The sequence below is a fragment of the Malaya genurostris genome, chromosome 2 (assembly GCF_030247185.1).
Source record: "Malaya genurostris strain Urasoe2022 chromosome 2, Malgen_1.1, whole genome shotgun sequence".
NCBI classification, from domain to species: domain Eukaryota; kingdom Metazoa; phylum Arthropoda; class Insecta; order Diptera; family Culicidae; genus Malaya; species Malaya genurostris.
In genome coordinates, this window is record NC_080571.1 from 89,590,661 (window position 1) to 89,608,945 (window position 18,285).

General features: G+C 39.0%; 2 protein-coding genes across 7 annotated transcripts in view; one reads left to right on the forward strand and one right to left on the reverse strand.

Annotated features, from left to right (window-relative positions):
- The window catches only part of LOC131432014 (extracellular serine/threonine protein CG31145), a 224,093-nt gene that overhangs the window by 169,703 nt on the left and 36,105 nt on the right, over positions 1-18,285 (forward strand). The gene's annotated exons all lie outside the window — the stretch shown is intronic.
- On the reverse strand, positions 3,505-9,405 carry LOC131428698 (uncharacterized). The gene has a single exon (XM_058592745.1). It carries the CDS (start codon positions 9,403-9,405, stop codon positions 3,505-3,507), a length of 5,901 nt encoding a protein of 1,966 aa, XP_058448728.1.

Here is an 18,285-nt window from a genome sequence, read left to right on the forward strand (position 1 = left end):
CCAATATCGAATAAATCTAAATACAAGATAAATCACCGACAGAGTCAATCAAGCTGGCTACGGTCGCTGTGAGTCGGTGACAAAATGTCACCGATTTAAAAATTCCGAATTCCAATTTGAGTTCGAATTTCAAATTCAAATCCGTCGGTCGGATTCATCCCAGTCAGCCCAGTGGTAAGGGGAGAAATCTACAACGACCGGAGGCTGTGTAATGCCCAGTAACCTTGGCTACAATTTGGCGATAGTGTTGTGTCTTGCATCGACGGTGGATGGCTAGTACTTTTGTTGGAGCAAAAGTCAATCAGAAATACACTAGCATATATGTCGGTCCGATTGGATTATCACCGTCACCGATTTTCGTACAACCAACATCATCAATCTCGGAGTGATGTATCGCTGTCAGCTAACATGCTATATCCGAATGTGATTTCAGATGTGTCACTTTCTCGCGTCGGTGGTTCAATATTTAAGCCAGTTGTCATATATTTCAAGCCCCAACCTCAACATCAGTAGAATGGTTTCATTGGCCAAGTAATGGCCTGTGTATCTGAAGAATCGATGTTCAAACAGATAGTCAAGTTCCGCATTGAAAACTAATTACCCTGACTTGAAATACGAAAAAAAGCTACTGACGGCTTTAAACTGGCTGTCAGACAACAAACGCTTTTTTCCCCAATTGTTACCGTTAAGCGTGGTACCGCAGGCGTTTTCAAGACCGTGTCCAAATTATTTCGATTGGTCAACCCCTAATAGAGCCGTTCCACAATTGAACTAAAATCGAAGGCTCAATTTGTATCCAATTTCCTTCCCCAATCCCATTGCTAATTCGGTGAACTAATGATTCCAGCATTCAATTGATTTCATCTCCGTCGGTGCCAGCAACGACAAATGGCCCAACTCAAATCGATTTCACTCGCACCTTCCGTAAAAGTGTTGATAATCACCATCGCATGCCACCGGGTTCAGTCCAATTGATTGCTTCCAGTCGGTGTTTCCGCATTGCATTTCAACTGGACCGTTCTGGAACACTATATTCAACAGGTGTGGTCAGCCGTTGACAATCGGACTATTTATAGCACTCCGACTATTCACGCAAATTACAGCAGATTCGTTTGCTCGCTGGTTCACTCGTTTGTCCCCAGTAAAGCTAGCACGTGCCAATGAGATTAATTCCAATCGGCCGCCAACGGGAGAAGAGGTCCTCGGTCAGGGGTCGGTAAGGGTATGTTAATTCTTATGAGCGCATTCAAACGTAGTATAATTCGCATTAAAAACGAGTTGTTGCATGAGTCAATTTTCAGTGCTTTCAACGGTATCAATTTCGAAAAAGTGAACTAATGCTAGTCGATTAGTTGGTTGGATGAACCTTTTGTTAGAGCTCAGAATGTTTGGCCTTTCTCATTAACATATGAAATGCAAAACAGAATCAAAGTTTTTGTAGAATTTTTTGTAAAATTTATGTGATTTCTTTCGATACGACGTACAGTGGTCAAAAACTGGAAAAAGACGGTCAAAAGTCTGTACTGACTTTCTCTGATTTTTAAGAGCTAACGTGTCTTCGAAGAAGTTTTACAAGATTATATTACGCTTCTTTTGAAAGTGGGATTTTAATTTTTGTTAAGGGGGTAGTACCCCCTTAACAAAATAAAAATTATTCTTTTTCACAAAAAAAATTTGTTTTCTATCTCATCTCTGAAGAAAAAAACATTTGAAATACTTTTGCTGAAGATATAAATAATGTAAAAAAATTACTTTTTGAGATATCTTCACTTTATTTTAGAAACATTTTTTTTGGATTTATTTACTTAGAATCTCCCTCTATTACCTAAGTATCTACTACAAAGTGTGCGTAAACACGCATAAACAAGCAAGCTCATGCTTGCACGCGCAACTTAAGTAAATTTTTATGATTTTTGTTTTGTTTACTTTTTGACAATTAACAATATTAGAAAAAAATCTAAGTGGAACTCGATGCAAGTTTTAGGCCTTTTCAAAGTTAGTTTTAGAGGTTTGTTTTGAGCGCCGTTTTTCTTACTCCGTTTTTCTTTCATATGCATGATCGAAATCATTGATGCACAGAGAACAATGCTATGCGAACTAACTTGTCTGCGAATTATTATTATGTCACATTTGAGAATATCTGCAAAAGTGGCATCCGTGAATGTACCTTAGCCTACTGAGTGAGAGATAAGATTCCTTATTGAAAATGGCTCATTCAATCTGTTAAAGAAGGATAGATGCACATTTTGAAGAACTGACAAGAGCTCTTGCACACATTTCTTCTCATTTATAACTCTCTTTTCAAAAGCCGAAGATACGTTCAGCTAGTAGCTTGTTTCCACCTTACCACCAGGGATGCCATGTCATTTTTTCAAAAATCTGTGATCAAGCCAAAAACCTGTCTGTGCAAAATCTGTGCACGTATCCCCATTTCCATAATAGCTGATCGGAATCATTTTGGTAAGCAAAAAAAAGGTCTCACTATTTTCTACCGCTCTGTAATTTTTGGTGCTAAACTGTGTTCAATTCAATTCAATCTGTGACCATTTTCAGAAATCTGTGTGCAAAATGTTGAAACTCTGTGAAACACAAATTAATCTGTGAACCTGGCATCTCTGCTTACCAGTGCGGTGAACTGGTGAGCTACGGTTCTTTTAAAAATAGCTGTGAGCTATCAGCTCACTTTAAAGATTCGATTTACTGGAGTAGCTCAGGAGCGAATTTCCCATCTCTACGCTCACTGCAAAAGTGAAGTACAGAAATAGCAGACGCGTGACGCCCTCCGTTTCTTAACCATTCATGGTTTCAGCATGGCCATAGTGAAAATGAGTCACACGAATAGTACTCAGGATATTCTCATTGGAAAATAAATTGGATTGGGAATATATTTTCCTATAAGTATTCCAAAAGTTTGCTGCATTAGGTTGCATATTTCGCTTCGGTACAAGGTAAAAATAGGTAAAATGATGCATAACTTTTCCGGAAAAGAATAAACCTATGCATTACCTTCTACAAAATTATGGGATTTTATATTTTCTACAACTATTCCAAACAAAGTAAGGATTAAAAAACAACTTGAAACAAGTTATGATTAGAAAACTAGTTTTAAGGGGGTTGTCATAATTCAATAACTAAAACTAACTTTGAAAAGGCCTAAAAAAAGTTCCATCGAGTTCAACTTAGATTCTTTTTATAGTATTGGACATATCTTTTCCTATACATTTGTCGTGGAAACCCGTCACGACGAGGTTAGAAATTTTCAGAATGTCGTGGAAGTCCGTCACGACGAGGTTAGAAATAACACAATCCTTTAGCGTAATTCAATATAGCTTTAAGCTGTAAATTTATTCCAGATTAGTTTTACATGTTTGCATAATTTCAAGAAACTTACATTTTGGTGTTTATTTAACGGATAAATATAATAGCACAAATTATAACTTATTCAATTCGACCACGTTTTCTACTCGTGTCTTAACGTACTGTACTTCAACGAGGTAATAACTGTCACTGAAGTAAAGTCGGTGAGTCGTTGGTATTACTGATTTCAGCAGGAACGTTGTCATCATTACCAGGGGTGCGCGAATAGGCTTTCGCTTCCCCAACATTCCCCGGGACGTGAGACAGAGTGTGGTTCTCACCGCTAGACACGGTCTCACAATTTTCCTTTATATCGATAATAGCGAGCTTTACGGCTGGGCGTCTAAGCAAGCCGAACTCCGTCTCTACGATTGCTTGCCGTGGAACTCCATCTCGGTTTAAAATCAACTGTACGATCCGTCCACGAATCCAGCTGTTCCGTCTGCCCTCATCTGCTGTGAAGACAAGATCACCCTGTTCCAGCTGTTTGACGTTTTCAAACCACTTTGTTCGTCTCGCAATCGTCGGCAAATACTCTCGTAACCATCTGCTCCAAAATCCATCCAAAATATGTTTTGCCAAGTTCCAGCTACTACGTAAACACTCGACTGCTGATGTTGGATCACATGGTGGTTGTCGAACTCCACTAGAGCTGCCCAATAGGAAATGATTTGGTGTTAGGGATTCCTGAGTGTCCGAGTCTAACGGTATATACGTTAGAGGTCTAGTATTAACCATACTCTCAGCTTCTAGAATTATTGTTTCAAAGGTTTCTTCATCGGGTACGCGTGGAGCAGTTTTGAAGGAATCCATAGCGGTTTTGATTGATCTCACGAGCCGCTCCCACACGCCTCCCATGTGAGGAGCCGCAGGAGGATTAAAGAACCAATTAGTGGTTGTGTTAGTGAAATATTCCGCACAGCTTTGGTTGATACTGATGATCTGTTTCGACAGTTCACTCGCTGCACCACGGAAATTGGTGCCATTGTCCGAATAGATCTCACACGGGGCGCCTCTTCGAGCTATGAACCGGCGAATGCACATCTTACAGGAAATCGTTGATAGAGTATGGGCTACCTCCATGTGAACAGCTCGTGTGGTCAAGCATGTAAATAACGCCACCCATCGCTTTACGTGGCTGCGCCCAACCTTGACGAGTAACGGCCCAAAATAGTCCAGTCCAATGTATGTAAATGGTCGCTGGAAGGCTACCAATCTGGCTTGTGGTAGCGGTGCCATCTTTGGGTGAACGGGGAGCGCGGTGTAAACTTTACACCACTGACATCGTGCAGTAACCTTTCTAATAAGATTACGTAATCCGGGGATGTAGACGACTTGACGGAGCTCGTTGAAAACTGTCTCACGATTTCGATGGTTGAAACGGCGGTGGTAGTAATCTACGAAAAGAAACGTTATTGGATGGTTCGTAGCTAGTATAATAGGATACTTAGCTTCGATCGGCAGATTGGGGGCGGCGCCGATACGACCATCCAATTTAATCACTCCGTCATCATCAATAAAAATTGTTGTTTTGAATTGCGGGTGGTATATCGGCTCCACCCCCGAAGGCTTATTGTTTTTGTCGGTTTTCCATGCCGCTATTACTTCTGGAAAGGAATCCATTTGAACTATTTTCCACAAAGCTGTTTCCGCCTTTCGTTGAAACTGCTGATCTAGCAGTTCAAGTGAGTTACGATTGTTGACAACATTTCTTCTGCTAGCAAAACGAAAGACGTAGGCTACAGTCCGTAGCAACCTTTCCCATTTCGAAAATCTCGAAACTTTTATTATTGTCCCAGTTAACTCCTTCCGATGGATACTCACTACTCGTTGTTCATTTTCAGGTAATTCAGTTGTCGAAAATGCTCCCCAGTTTTGTGACGGCCATGAATTTTCAGGTTTCCAGAGAAATGTAGGCCCCCGAAACCATCTGCTCTCCGGATTGAAACATGGACCTTGTCCCCATTTGGTAGCCTCATCGGCCACGTTTAGATTCGTGGGAACCCACATCCATTCACTAGGGCTCGTTGTGGTGATAATCTCGCCTATACGGCAGCCAACGTATTGGGAATACTTACGATGATCTGAATGGATCCAGTGAAGGACTGTAGATGAGTCCGACCACAAATATCGTTGTGAAATCGGTAGCTTATGGTGTTTGATCACATGTTGCAGCATTCTAGTGCCCAACAAGGCCGCCTGCAGTTCCAGTCGGGGTATAGACAAAGGTTTGATTGGAGCCACTTTGGCTTTGGCTCCGATGAGTGTACATCGCGGCTCACCATCTTCGATAAAACGGACATAGATTACACACGCGAACGCTGTAGAACTCGCATCGACGAAAACGTGTAGTTGAATAGGATGGCAACGCTCCGGAACACTCTTACCGAAATATGCTCGAGGAATCTTTACTTCCTTTAAACGAGGAAAAAAACCAATCCATTTTTTCCAGTCGGCATAAATGCTATCCTCGATTTGATCGTCCCAGTCGCAATTCGTACGCCATATGTCTTGAATAATCACTCTTCCGTGTATCAAAAAAGACGCGAGTAAGCCCAGCGGGCCGTAGAGGCTCATGACTACACGAAGAACTTGACGTTTAGTTGGGCGAACGATTTTATCCAAAAGTTGGCCAACGGAACTAGAAAATTGTGTCGAAAACAATATTTCATCCGTTTGTGGCTGCCAGCGAATACCGAGTACCGATTCAGCATCATTTTCTCTCTGCAAACTCAGTGCTTTGAAGGTCGACGCTCCAGCTTCACCCATTTGTTCCAGAACATAAGTAGAGTTTGACATAAAGTTCCTTATTTTAAATCCCGCTTGAAGATGTACAAAGCGTACTTCATCGGCTACACGAATGACTTCGTCTTCAGTATCTCTGCTATCAAGAAAATCATCGACATAGTGACCGTTTATTATGGCCTCTGCCGCATCGGGAAATTCTCCTGCATGCTCGCTCGCATTAAGATTTTTAATGTATTGAGCCGAGCATGGTGAACAGGCCGACCCAAATATCGCTACATCCATCACATAAACCAGTGGTTTCTTGGTTGGATTATCTCTCCACAAGAATCGTTGTGATTGGCAGTCTTCTTTACGTATTCTGATCTGGTGAAACATTTCTTGAATGTCTGCACACACAGCAACAGCTCGTTGACGGAATCGATAAATAACTGCCGGTAGGGGTGTTAAAAGGTCGGGGCCTTTCAGCATTTTAGAATTGAAAGATACACCTTCGACTTGCGCTGCAGCATCGCAGATCAATCTGATTTTGTTCGGTTTCTTCGGACTCGTTACCACGCTCAATGGTAAATACCACACTCGGTTGGGGTCCGTTGCAGATACTTCATCTGGTGTAGCTTTATGAGCATATCCTTTTGCCACATACTGAGCAATTTGCTCTTGAACGCGAATACCCAGATCAGGTTCTTTATTTAGTTTTCTCTCCAACCCGTTCAAACGGCTAGCTGCCATAGCGTAACTATTCGGAAATATAACTTCATCACTCGCCCAAAGAAGGCCAGTCTCGTAACCTCCAGACACCCGTCTGGTAGTAGATTCTAAGAGAAACCGTGCCCGTTTTTCTTTGGTTGTTTCAAGTGGAAGTGTAGACGGAGATATTCCTAAATTCTCTGTCTCGAAATATTGTTTTACTAAGTCGTGTAACTTACGGTCGTCTTCAGCGATTGAAGGTTTACTTACATGGTACACCCGATGAATATTTCGGTTTTGTATGAGTGACGTCCCACCGTATACGCACCACCCAAGTCTAGTCTTGGTAGCAATGGGGTATCCACGAGGACCTTCTCGTATTTTCAAGGGAGCCGCAAGATAAACATTTTCTAAGCCGATCAACAATTGAGGTCGCGCTAGCTCGTACTTTTCAATCGGAAGGCCACGTAGATATGGATAATGCCCAATCAGATTGGATGGGTTAATAGATTGTATAGGCAGTTCAAGATTCTCAACTGTACGTGCATTTATTAAACTATGTTTTCTGTGTTTACCCTTCCCGGATATCTGAAGCTTTACTATACGAGAATCGTTTTCGATTCGAGAAACATTCCCAGTCCACCGAAGGTGCAAGGGGTCATGTATACCTTGCAAGCCAAGCTCATCGACTAATTGATTTTCAATCAAGGTTACCTCAGAACCTTCATCTAGTAACGCGAAAGTGCTTATCTTTTTCAAGCCACTATACAATGTTACCGGTATTACTCGGTATAGAACCGTATGACCGGCGCTATGATGATTTTGCGGACTGCTAAGTGTATTTGATGGAATTGGTGAGTAATGAAGCAAAGGGTGATGACGCAGGCGACATCCATCTACAGAACAGTCTTTGGGTCTTCTACAAGGCCACGGAGCGTGACTTTTCAAACAGGATCTACACAGCTCATGCTGTCTCACCATCTTCCATTTTTCTCCAGGACTGAGTGTCTTGAACTTACCGCACCTATCCACCGCGTGTCCAAATCTACCACACATAGAACAGGCCTTTTCGGTCTGCTGCTGATTTTTTACTATACGTACATCGCTGTGGTGATTTACAAAACCTTTTGATCGGACATTACCACCTTTCGTCCGGTGTTCTTCGCATTTTACACCTCTAATCGTTGGTAAACAATGTGTTGTAACTTCGCTTGCTTTCCGCATAATTTCTGTCATGAATTGTCCAAAGGTTTCGAGGATAAGGACTGAAACTGCATCTTTATAATCTACCCATTTAAGCTTTATATCACACGGTAACTTTTCGACCAATTCCTGCAAAAGCGACGGATTAGACAAATGTGTCTCTAGCTGTGCCGCTACTAGATGATCGCAATAATTTTGGACCACCAACCCGTACGAGATAAGTGTGTCTAATCTTCCCTCTTTCGGAGCAGGAGTATTGCGAATTTTGTTCAGCAATGTCATGATCAAAATCTCCGGCCTACCAAACAGCATTCGTAAAGTTTCAATCACACGTGGGACTGCTGCTGGTAGCAGTAGCCTACTCCGCACCGCTTCCATTGCGTCGCCTTTCAAACACCGTTGTAGGCGAATCAGATTTTCCGCATGCGAATATCCACACTCTCTTGTAGAGTTTTCCAAGCAACTCACAAATACTGGCCACTCTTCCGGACTACCAGAAAATGCTGGTAAATCCTTTGGTATGACTTGGCGCGCTGCCAATTGCGCTTTTGTAAGAGAACTTACTCCTGGTTTTTGGGGAGTAAAACAAATCGATTGACGGTCCGATTTACATGACAAATTCGTTGGGTTCTGAACGCTATTTAGCGAAGGTTGATCAAATCGATTTGAAACCCGACTTCGGTCTGTTAGATTAAGTAACGCTGACGAGTGCCGATTAGGTGAGGGCATTCTGCTTGGTAGAGAAATCATGGTTGAAAATTTATCTGGTAGGCCAGCTAACCATTCCCTTGTCTTTTCCATTTCTGTAATAGAGCCTGTGCTATTTCGACTACTGTTAGCATCTAGTCGTGACTGCATAATTTCATATTTCTTTTGTATATACTCCTCTTCCAGCCTTTTTAGAGCCTCTTCTCGCAGTTTTTCCTCCATCAAATGTTTCTTGGCCAGTGCAGACTCTGCTTCTTCACGGCGTCGTTCTTCTTCCAAGCATTTGCGTTCAAATTCTGCTTCTTTTTCCATTATGACCTTCAACTGTAATCGGTGTTTTTGTTCAAGGGCAGCTTCGCGTTCTCTTTGCTCCTTTTCAATTTGAAGACGTTGAATCTCCAGTCGTTGTCGCTCATTTAATTGTTGTAGTTCCAAAGCTGCTCTAGCGGCTCTGGTAGACATCGTCGTACTAGCTTTGGAACTTAGTTCGTCTTGTTCAGTATTTTTCTGAGATATTTTGTCGCACATGGGACAATTCCATTCGCGTTCAGCCACCGAGTCTCCTACTCCCACACACTGGTAATGATACCATTGCTGGCATCGATCGCAAGCCACCATGCCATCATCGTCCGGATCTTTACACAAACCGCAACTGTAAGTTGGCGCTTTCCGATTGTTCTTCGGCATAGCTTTTCTATCCATTCTACACCGTGCTGTGAATGTGAATCTACCAGTTTAACCTCGAATTCCGAACAAAATCTTAAAGAATGTCGTGGAAACCCGTCACGACGAGGTTAGAAATTTTCAGAATGTCGTGGAAGTCCGTCACGACGAGGTTAGAAATAACACAATCCTTTAGCGTAATTCAATATAGCTTTAAGCTGTAAATTTATTCCAGATTAGTTTTACATGTTTGCATAATTTCAAGAAACTTACATTTTGGTGTTTATTTAACGTATAAATATAATAGCACAAATTATAACTTATTCAATTCGACCACGTTTTCTACTCGTGTCTTAACGTACTGTACTTCAACGAGGTAATAACTGTCACTGAAGTAAAGTCGGTGAGTCGTTGGTATTACTGATTTCAGCAGGAACGTTGTCATCATTACCAGGGGTGCGCGAATAGGCTTTCGCTTTCCCAACACATTTTTTAAAAATCTGCTGCATAAAGTTGCATATTTCGCTTCGGTGTAAGGTTTTATCATAGTTTACCTATAAAAGGTAAAATGTTGTATAACTTTGCCAGGAAACAACAAACCTATGCACTGCCTTCAACAAAAACATGTGATGTTTTATTTTTTCCAATTATTCCAAAGAAAGTATGCATAAAAAAATAAGTCGAAACAAGTTATGAATAAAAAACTGATATTAAGGGGGTTGCCATAAAAACGCTTTGTATATCCGAAACGGTGCGACGTAGACTTTTGGTATATTTGCCAAAGTAAATTATTTTCAATAGTTCTAAAACTTTGTATAAGAAAAAAATTTCTATCTCTTCAAAAAAACAGTTATGGTTATATTTTCTGTCAAAGTAAGCCACGAACAATTAGGGATAGAATCAAATTACGCGTATATATTTGTAAATTATTTCTTAAAAGCAACTATATGCATTAAAAGAACGGTTTGGCAGCTACTGATTTATATCCACGTTTTTATTGACGTAGCCACCATTTACTTAGTTGAACTTCATATCCGTACACAACAAAAACATTGCTACCCCCGAAACCGGAACCTGGGAACAGGTATAATCGAAGTTGGTTCGAGGAAAGTGACTGGGATCTCTTTTTGAGTCGCTACAATCGTCAGTCATTCATCAAAAACCCAAGAACAAGGAAAACCAAATTAATGTTCGACCGTCAACTGACAATGACTACCGATTGGAATAGTTTCGAGGCAAGTTAAGATTTTTTACGCGTTTAGTTTCACCGCTTCAAGTGACGGTATCCATTTTTTTACACACTTCATCATATAATTCCTGAACCGGAAGTCGGATCCGGATGAAATTTGGAAGTTTTGTACCTTTCATTTGAATCGAAATTTGTTGAAATCGGTCACGCCATCTCTGAAAATAGTGAGAAAGTAATTTGAAATAAGAATTTTTTCACTAATCATCCTGTAACTCCGCAAGCGGAAGTCGGATAAAAATAAAATTCAACAACTTTGTATAGGACAATTGAACGGCTGAAAGTAAAAATCGGATAAGTACAACTTAGTTTGGAAAACCCGTTTAAGCATTTTCGAATGCAAAAATCGGATAAAAACATTGAGAGCAAAAACCGGACATGGTATTCGCAATGCAAGAATCGTTAAAAAATATATTTTCTGCAAGAACCGGACAAAATAACTTTGAATGCAAAAACAGGACATGGATTTTGCAATGCAAGAAACGTTTAAAAATATCTTTTCTGCAAGAACCGGACAAAATAACTTTGAATGCAAAAACCGGACATGGATTTTGCAATGCAAGAAACGTTTAAAAATATCTTTTCTGCAAGAACCAGACAAAATAACTTTGAATGCAAAAAACCGGACTAAAACATAACCGGTTCTTTCAAAACAAATGTACTTATCCGGTTTTTGCATTCAAAGTTTTTACAAACTGCCGCTGTAGGAACGCAGCATAGATCAAGTTGCCCCTAACAAACAAGCAAACCATGCTTCGTCCACAGCGACAGTCGGTAAAAACTTTGAATGCAAAAACCGGATAAATACATTTGTTTTGAAAGATATTTTTGAACGATGCTTGCATTGCGAAATCCATGTCCGATTTTTGCTCTCAATATTTTTATCCGATTTTTGCATTCAAAAATACTTAAACGGGTTTTCCGAACTAAGTTGCACTTATCCGACTTTTGCATTCAGTCGTTCAATTGTACCTTTCATTTGAATCTAAGTTCGTGAGAATCGGTTCAGCCGTCACTGAGAAAAGTAAGTGCACTGCACCCTGTAATTTCTTAACCGGAAGTCGGATTCGAATAAAATTAAGAAACTTTGTGTCGGGTTACAAGACCTTTCATTATAATCTAAGTTCATGAAAATCGTTTCAGCCATCTCCAAAAAAAAAGTGAGTGCAAAACACACACTTACAGACATTTTGCGTACTCGACGGCTCGAAACTAAATAGATGGAGCGAAGTTGGAGAAGTGAGGTGAGGTGAGGGGTGAGGTGAAATACCTCATTTCAAACCAAAGTCGTGGTGCAACGTTGGATTTATTTATTCATTTATTTTTTTTATTTTTTTATTTATTTACTTATTTATTTATTTATTTAATTATTTATTTATTTATTTATTTATTTATTTATTTATTTATTCATTTATTTATTTATTTATTCATTTATTTATTTATTTATTTATTTATTTATTTACTTATTTATTTATTTATTTTTTTTTTTATTTATTTATTTATTTATTTATTTATTTATTTATTTATTTATTTATTTATTTATGTAGTTATTTATTTACTTATTCATTTATTTATTTTTTTTTTAATCTTTTGTATCAACAGATAAAATTTGTTCAATTGATACATAACCAAATCCTAAATTACCCTTATTAAAACTACAAAGCTAACTAACAACTATTCATTTCGACTAATTATCTTAATAAAACTAGCGTGGAAAACGGGTTTTGATGATGTTACGAGATAAATTGAAATCGAATTCATCAGAGCAAGTATTGAATACGCGGCACATACTCGAAAACGGTTCATGAAAGCCGTAGTTAGTTCTAGCACGAGGAATTCTGAGAAAGGGATTAAACCGCAAATTTCGCCGATGAATGTCAAAACTTTGCTGTTGTAGGAGATCTGCACAATCAATTCGAGGTTGAATTAATTCAGCTTTTAGTGTATCTCGGCGGACAGATAGCAAATCGAGGTGTATGAGCCTTCATCGGTTTTCGTAGCTTGGAAGATTCAATGGATCTCTCCAGGGCAGGCGACGCAAAGCAAAACGAATAAACTTGCACTAAAAAGTTTCAATGCGCAGCTTACAAGTTTGGTACAATGGTTCCCAAACAACAACAACATCATAATCCAATGTAGAGCGATAACGATTTCAGGCAGTACACATATATTATTGAAATTTTTTGAAATGCGAAGGATGAAACCTAGCATCTTGAATGCTTTAGAGAGGGTATATTCTATGTGATCTTTGAAACTAAGTTTTGAATCCAATAACACTCCTAGATTCTTGATTGATGTCTCCCGGTTTACTACCGCTTGCGAAATAGTGTAATCATGCGTGATCGTGGTTCATTCAAGAGAGAAGGAGATAACGGAGCATTTAGAGGTGTTCAGTACCGTTCTGTTGACGTTGCACCAGTAACATAATACATCCAACTGGGACTGCAAGAAATTTGAGTCTTTCAGATCTTTGATACATTGCAATAAGATATTCAGATCATTTAGATATAGCAGAAATATTCATGGTCCTAGATGGCTTCCTTGAGGAGCACTGGAGCTCACGATGAATACGACCAGTCAGATATGATTCAATCCAATTGAGAAAGGGGCCGTTAAATCCAAGCCTGTCGAGCTTTGCAATTGCAATTTGATGGTTAATCTTGTCGAATACAGCAGTGAAATCTGTATTGATGGCATCAATTACATTCCTGTTGTACAATTTATTCTGCTGTTCCAGCAGACACTAAGAATCCTTCCATACCGAGACTCGTACTGGTTTGTAAGGCCAGTGCACTACACATAGAACTGTCAACCCGGAACATCTCGTTTCAGTGAAGACATGTATTTACTTTGAAACCTGATACACTGATGAAGAATGTAAGTGGCATTCGAAATACGTATCTGTGATGTGACGTTTTTTATACATGTTTTTAAAAGTGTTGTTGTGATACATACTGAATGTGTATAGTGACATGATATACTTATAGTAGAATTCAATGGTTAATTTTTATTCTATCATTTTTTTAGCACTTTTGCAAAGTAGATTAGAGCATTGTAATTCTAAAAAATGAGTTGGTCATATATTTCGCTTTATTTGAGCCGTTTTTCCTCTAGTGCTTGGCAAAAACGCATCGACTGTGTACGGTATTTAACTTTTGTGACACTTAGCTGGTCCCCGAAGCAGACCATAATCTGGGACTGGTGAATAAATGTTCAGTTTTTCTGTCGATAAGGAACCGGTTATGTCCAGATCTTTCCCAATACTTTCTATGCTTAAGATTATAGTAACGGACCAAATTTTTGTCGCAAGTGAAAATGAAATGTGGGGATTCCTTTAGAGTAACTGTTCTCAAGCAAAGAAACGCCGTTCGACAACTCTTGTTTTCAAGTCGTACGGAACCATTTTGATACGGCATCATCGAGAAACTTTTCCTTCCAGCACGTTGGTCTACGAAGTCATTATTCTTGAAGCATTGACAGTGGCGTCAGGTGGCTAAATATGCGGGTTATGCACTGCTTGTGTGGTTTGAAATCAGTTGTTACAATTCGTTTTAAACGGAAACTGACTATTGAGGATAGGATATTCGCATGTGTTCAATACAATCAAAAAAAATTTATTTAGTATTATCGATACAATAGAAGAATTCGGCGCTCAAATCTGTCAATAACGTCTTGCAAATCTGTCGATAACTTCATCAATAAAACCGCTTAGATGTTTCAACTAAAACTGCAATTTGTTTTAAACTGCCATAAGCATAAGCCGCTGAAGTCTCTCCTACTGGTGTGCATACAAGCTCTCACAGAGCCAAACGTGACAGAGAGGACAACAAATCTTAGAGTCGAGTTGAGTAATTTTTTCTCTTGAAACTGTGGAGTAACTCACGTAGAAGACCCTAACACAGCGACAAAAGATACTTCAAATTTAAAGCTTGATGTATATGGGATGTACATAAATACTTGCACAAGGCACTGTGCTCGAGTTCAGAGCGCCTAATATTGGCAACAGCAATGCGATATGACTGTGGACAAAATCGCTCATCATTTTATATTCGATACCATTCAACCTGCTTTCATCAAATAAATTGAGAATCAAAAAAATGATTGAATGCGGATGGGGATGCAGTTAATTCCTTGATTCTGGCCGGTTGTGCAGTGCACGAGGTGCGCATGAGGACGCCACTGAGTACTGGAATAAATAGCGACATATTCTTTCACTAAGTACACCTTCGCCGTATGTATTCGAAAATATTCGATGAGCTTCAAAAGGTACTTTACTATATATTGAAAATGAGTATCCGGGCTCAATCTTCCATGTTGTTGGGCATCAATCTAGGAAATAATTCTTTGTTTTGAAAATATTGCATAAAAAGAACGGTAAGACCGACTTAATTGTCTATTCTACAATGATATTACTAACTATTTTTTAAAGGATTTTATAAAATTGCATAATTCAATCGAAACTAGTAACATGGTTGACAAACATTAATTGCACATGAATGAAGAGGTATCTTGGCACACAAAAAGCAGTCTTATCATTCGAAATGGATACTTTTTGTAGTCATTTTTTTAACAAATGTTAATGATAATAGAAACAGCTGATAATACAACCAGGATTGTTCCTCGTGGGCACCAAGCGCATAAATCAACTTAAAGCTGTGATAACGTATCTTGTCATTATCATTGTATTCCCAGAACCCTCTGTTCCTGTTAACGGAAGATATGGGAAACAGAGCGAACAAATTTTATTATAAATATTCAATATGACAAATAAACGTACAAATTAAAAAATAAAAAAACAATCCTGCAGTCTATTCTAAGCAATTTGAGTTCTCTCTTTGTCCTCAACTTGCCTCCGTCTTCGACTCCTCAGTGCAAATTTGTTCATGTTGAGCTAATAGTGCATCATCCTGATTTTGGCAGCACTTATTAATTGCTCCACAGCGGAATGTTTTTTCTGACATCTGGGCTATCAATTAGTATCATTTCATTATACTGAAAACCAATTGAGGTATACACTAACTCACTCAAAATTAAACCACTTTTTTGATTTTCCTCTGATAAGACAGATAAGTCTCAAGTCAACTACGCGCTCCGACAGTCAGGTATTTCCGAAAACAACAATCGAACATTCGATCAGAAAGCAGACAAAATTGTTACCCTCGATTTCGTTAATGGTCACTTTCGACTAGACAATTTGCACTGAGGATTTCCACAAAGCCACCGGTGCATTGAAACCCAGAAGCAATACGTCCAAAACCAATTTTCTAATCTTGTACCAATCAATGGAAGTAAGCAAACAGACGTTGCCTTTTGTCGTACGCACATACATCGACGCAGCAAACAAAATAAGCAACAATATGCCGAAATTGGTTCTCGTCTGGCAGGTCTACTGATAAGCAAAGCTGTTGATTAATCATTGCTGCAGAATTCACATTTTTGTTTTTTTCATTCCTCTTTTATGAGTCCTTCAAAAGCAATTTTTTCCTGACAGTGTTGTGATCCGTTTCATGGTAATTGATTAGATATTTTTGAGTAACTGCAGTTCGGCTTGGATTACCGCTCGATGGAGTCACTCGGAACTCGTTGAACTTTAGTAACCGTTCAGCGTTTGACATTGAAACATCGCACCCAGAGGCTGTCTCTCCGTATTGTGATGAATCAACAGACGTGATGGTAAATGTAGACAAATCTATAAAATCGGTTTTATGGCCTCAAGCGATGGCGTCCTACATTAGCAACAACGTGCGAAGTGCAGAGTGTGGTAAATGCACACACCGATAGCATCGAAACGTTATCAGGAACTGGATGTTTATTCTTTTTGATGAATGAAACGGATCCCTCCGCTCATACTCCGCTGATTGAAGCGAAATTTCCTGCCCGAGATGATTGCTGATGCTGGTCGTAAAATGCAATTACTCGGTTATTATTGGGACTACTTTGTTGCCAATTACAGCAAGCTTTGATTACACTGGGAAACCTATTGGTTACTAACTGCATAATGAACTTTATTATTGACGTACGCGATTTGTTTTTGTTCAATGATGAAGTTTATTGGCTACTGCAGACATTGTTGCAGTTTGCTCATGCATCCACACCATTGAAAAACGAACTAAATCTGCATTCATCTGTACAAGCCAATATAATTCTTGAATATATTTGCATTAGATTGTTTGCTAGAATATCTAGCGTAAAATATACTAACAGCATTATCAGTTAGCCGAGAAGCGTTCTCGTTCACTACTATTAGGTGAGCGTTGATGTGCATACAGCTTACAGATTACATTTTTGTCATTTTGTCATCGTTACTATAGTTGCTGATTGAAAAACAAAATGTTTTCTAGAATATTAAAACTTTTCATTTTAATCTTAGATCGGTTCAGCCATCTACGAGAAAAATGAGTTACACAGTTTTAATTTCGTTTCACATATCATCCTGTAGTTCCGGAACCAGAGGTCGGAACCAAACATAATTCAGGAACCTTGTTTGGGAGTATACAACTTTTCATGTGATTCTGAGTTTGTAGAAAACGGTTGAGTCATCTCCGAAAAAAATTGAGTGAAATTATTTGTCACACACGCATTTGCTGATCTCGACGAACTGAATCGAATGGAATATGGCTGTTATGTTCTTCCAGCATTAATTGCTGTAATTAGTTTACATCAATATAATTATGAAATTGCTTTCAACTCGAAAATGCTGCCATCATCTGGTTTACATATGGCATATTCGAACGATTATGTTGCCAAAAACGAACGGTGCTAAAATCGGTCCGAGGCAAAATATCATGCTGTACACAGTATTATTGGTACTTAGAAACAAATGTATGTAACAGTATAAAAAATCGTGTTTTATGTTGCTCCCAAACATTTCTTTGCCAGACAGCGCTCAAAACATCTACTGCTGAAATAGGGGAAAAAGTCGCTTACACAAAAATTTCTATATCTCCGTTCAAAATGGACGGATTTTAACAATCTATGGCTTGTTGGATAGGTATTACCGTGCGGAATCTAAGTCTGGAAATATATTCTGTTTTCAAGGTCAATTGTGACAGATACTGTCAAAAAACTGAAAATTTTGACATAAAACTTCGTATGTCTCAAAAAGTAAATATCCGATCTCAAAACCATTCAATAGCGTTCAGGGTGACGAGGAGCAAGCTTTAAATTACAAGACCTTTCATTTCATTTAAAGTTTGAGTAAATCAGTTCAGCAATCTCGATAAAAATGAAATTTTGTCCCATTTCGGAATATTTAACCAATATTTACGGTGCATCTAGAACTGAGAAACTGTGTCCGGTATTCCCGAAATCATTTTAACCTTTCTCATACGGAAAGGTTATGCAATCACTGTGCAAACCGATTTTTGAACCGAGGCTCGGACTATTCGACTCAATTCGTCGAGTACGCTGAATGTCTCTGTGTGTACAAGTGTGCTTGAGTGTGTGAATGTGTGTATGTGTGTATGTATGTGTATGTAACAAAAATATGCACTCGATTTTTTCGGAGATGAATGGACCGATTTTCACAAACTACCCGGATCGAACTTCTGGTTCGGGAGTAACTGTTTAAAATGTACAAAAAATGAAGAAAAAATTCACTCGATTTTCTCAGAGACCGCCCAACTGATTCTCTTCTACTTAGATTTAAGTTAAAGGCATTATAGTCTCATGGG

Bases quoted from the DNA above. Each gene is read 5' to 3' on its own strand.
- LOC131428698 (XM_058592745.1), bottom strand. From the start codon at position 9,405: ATGGATAGAAAAGCTATGCCGAAGAACAATCGGAAAGCGCCAACTTAC.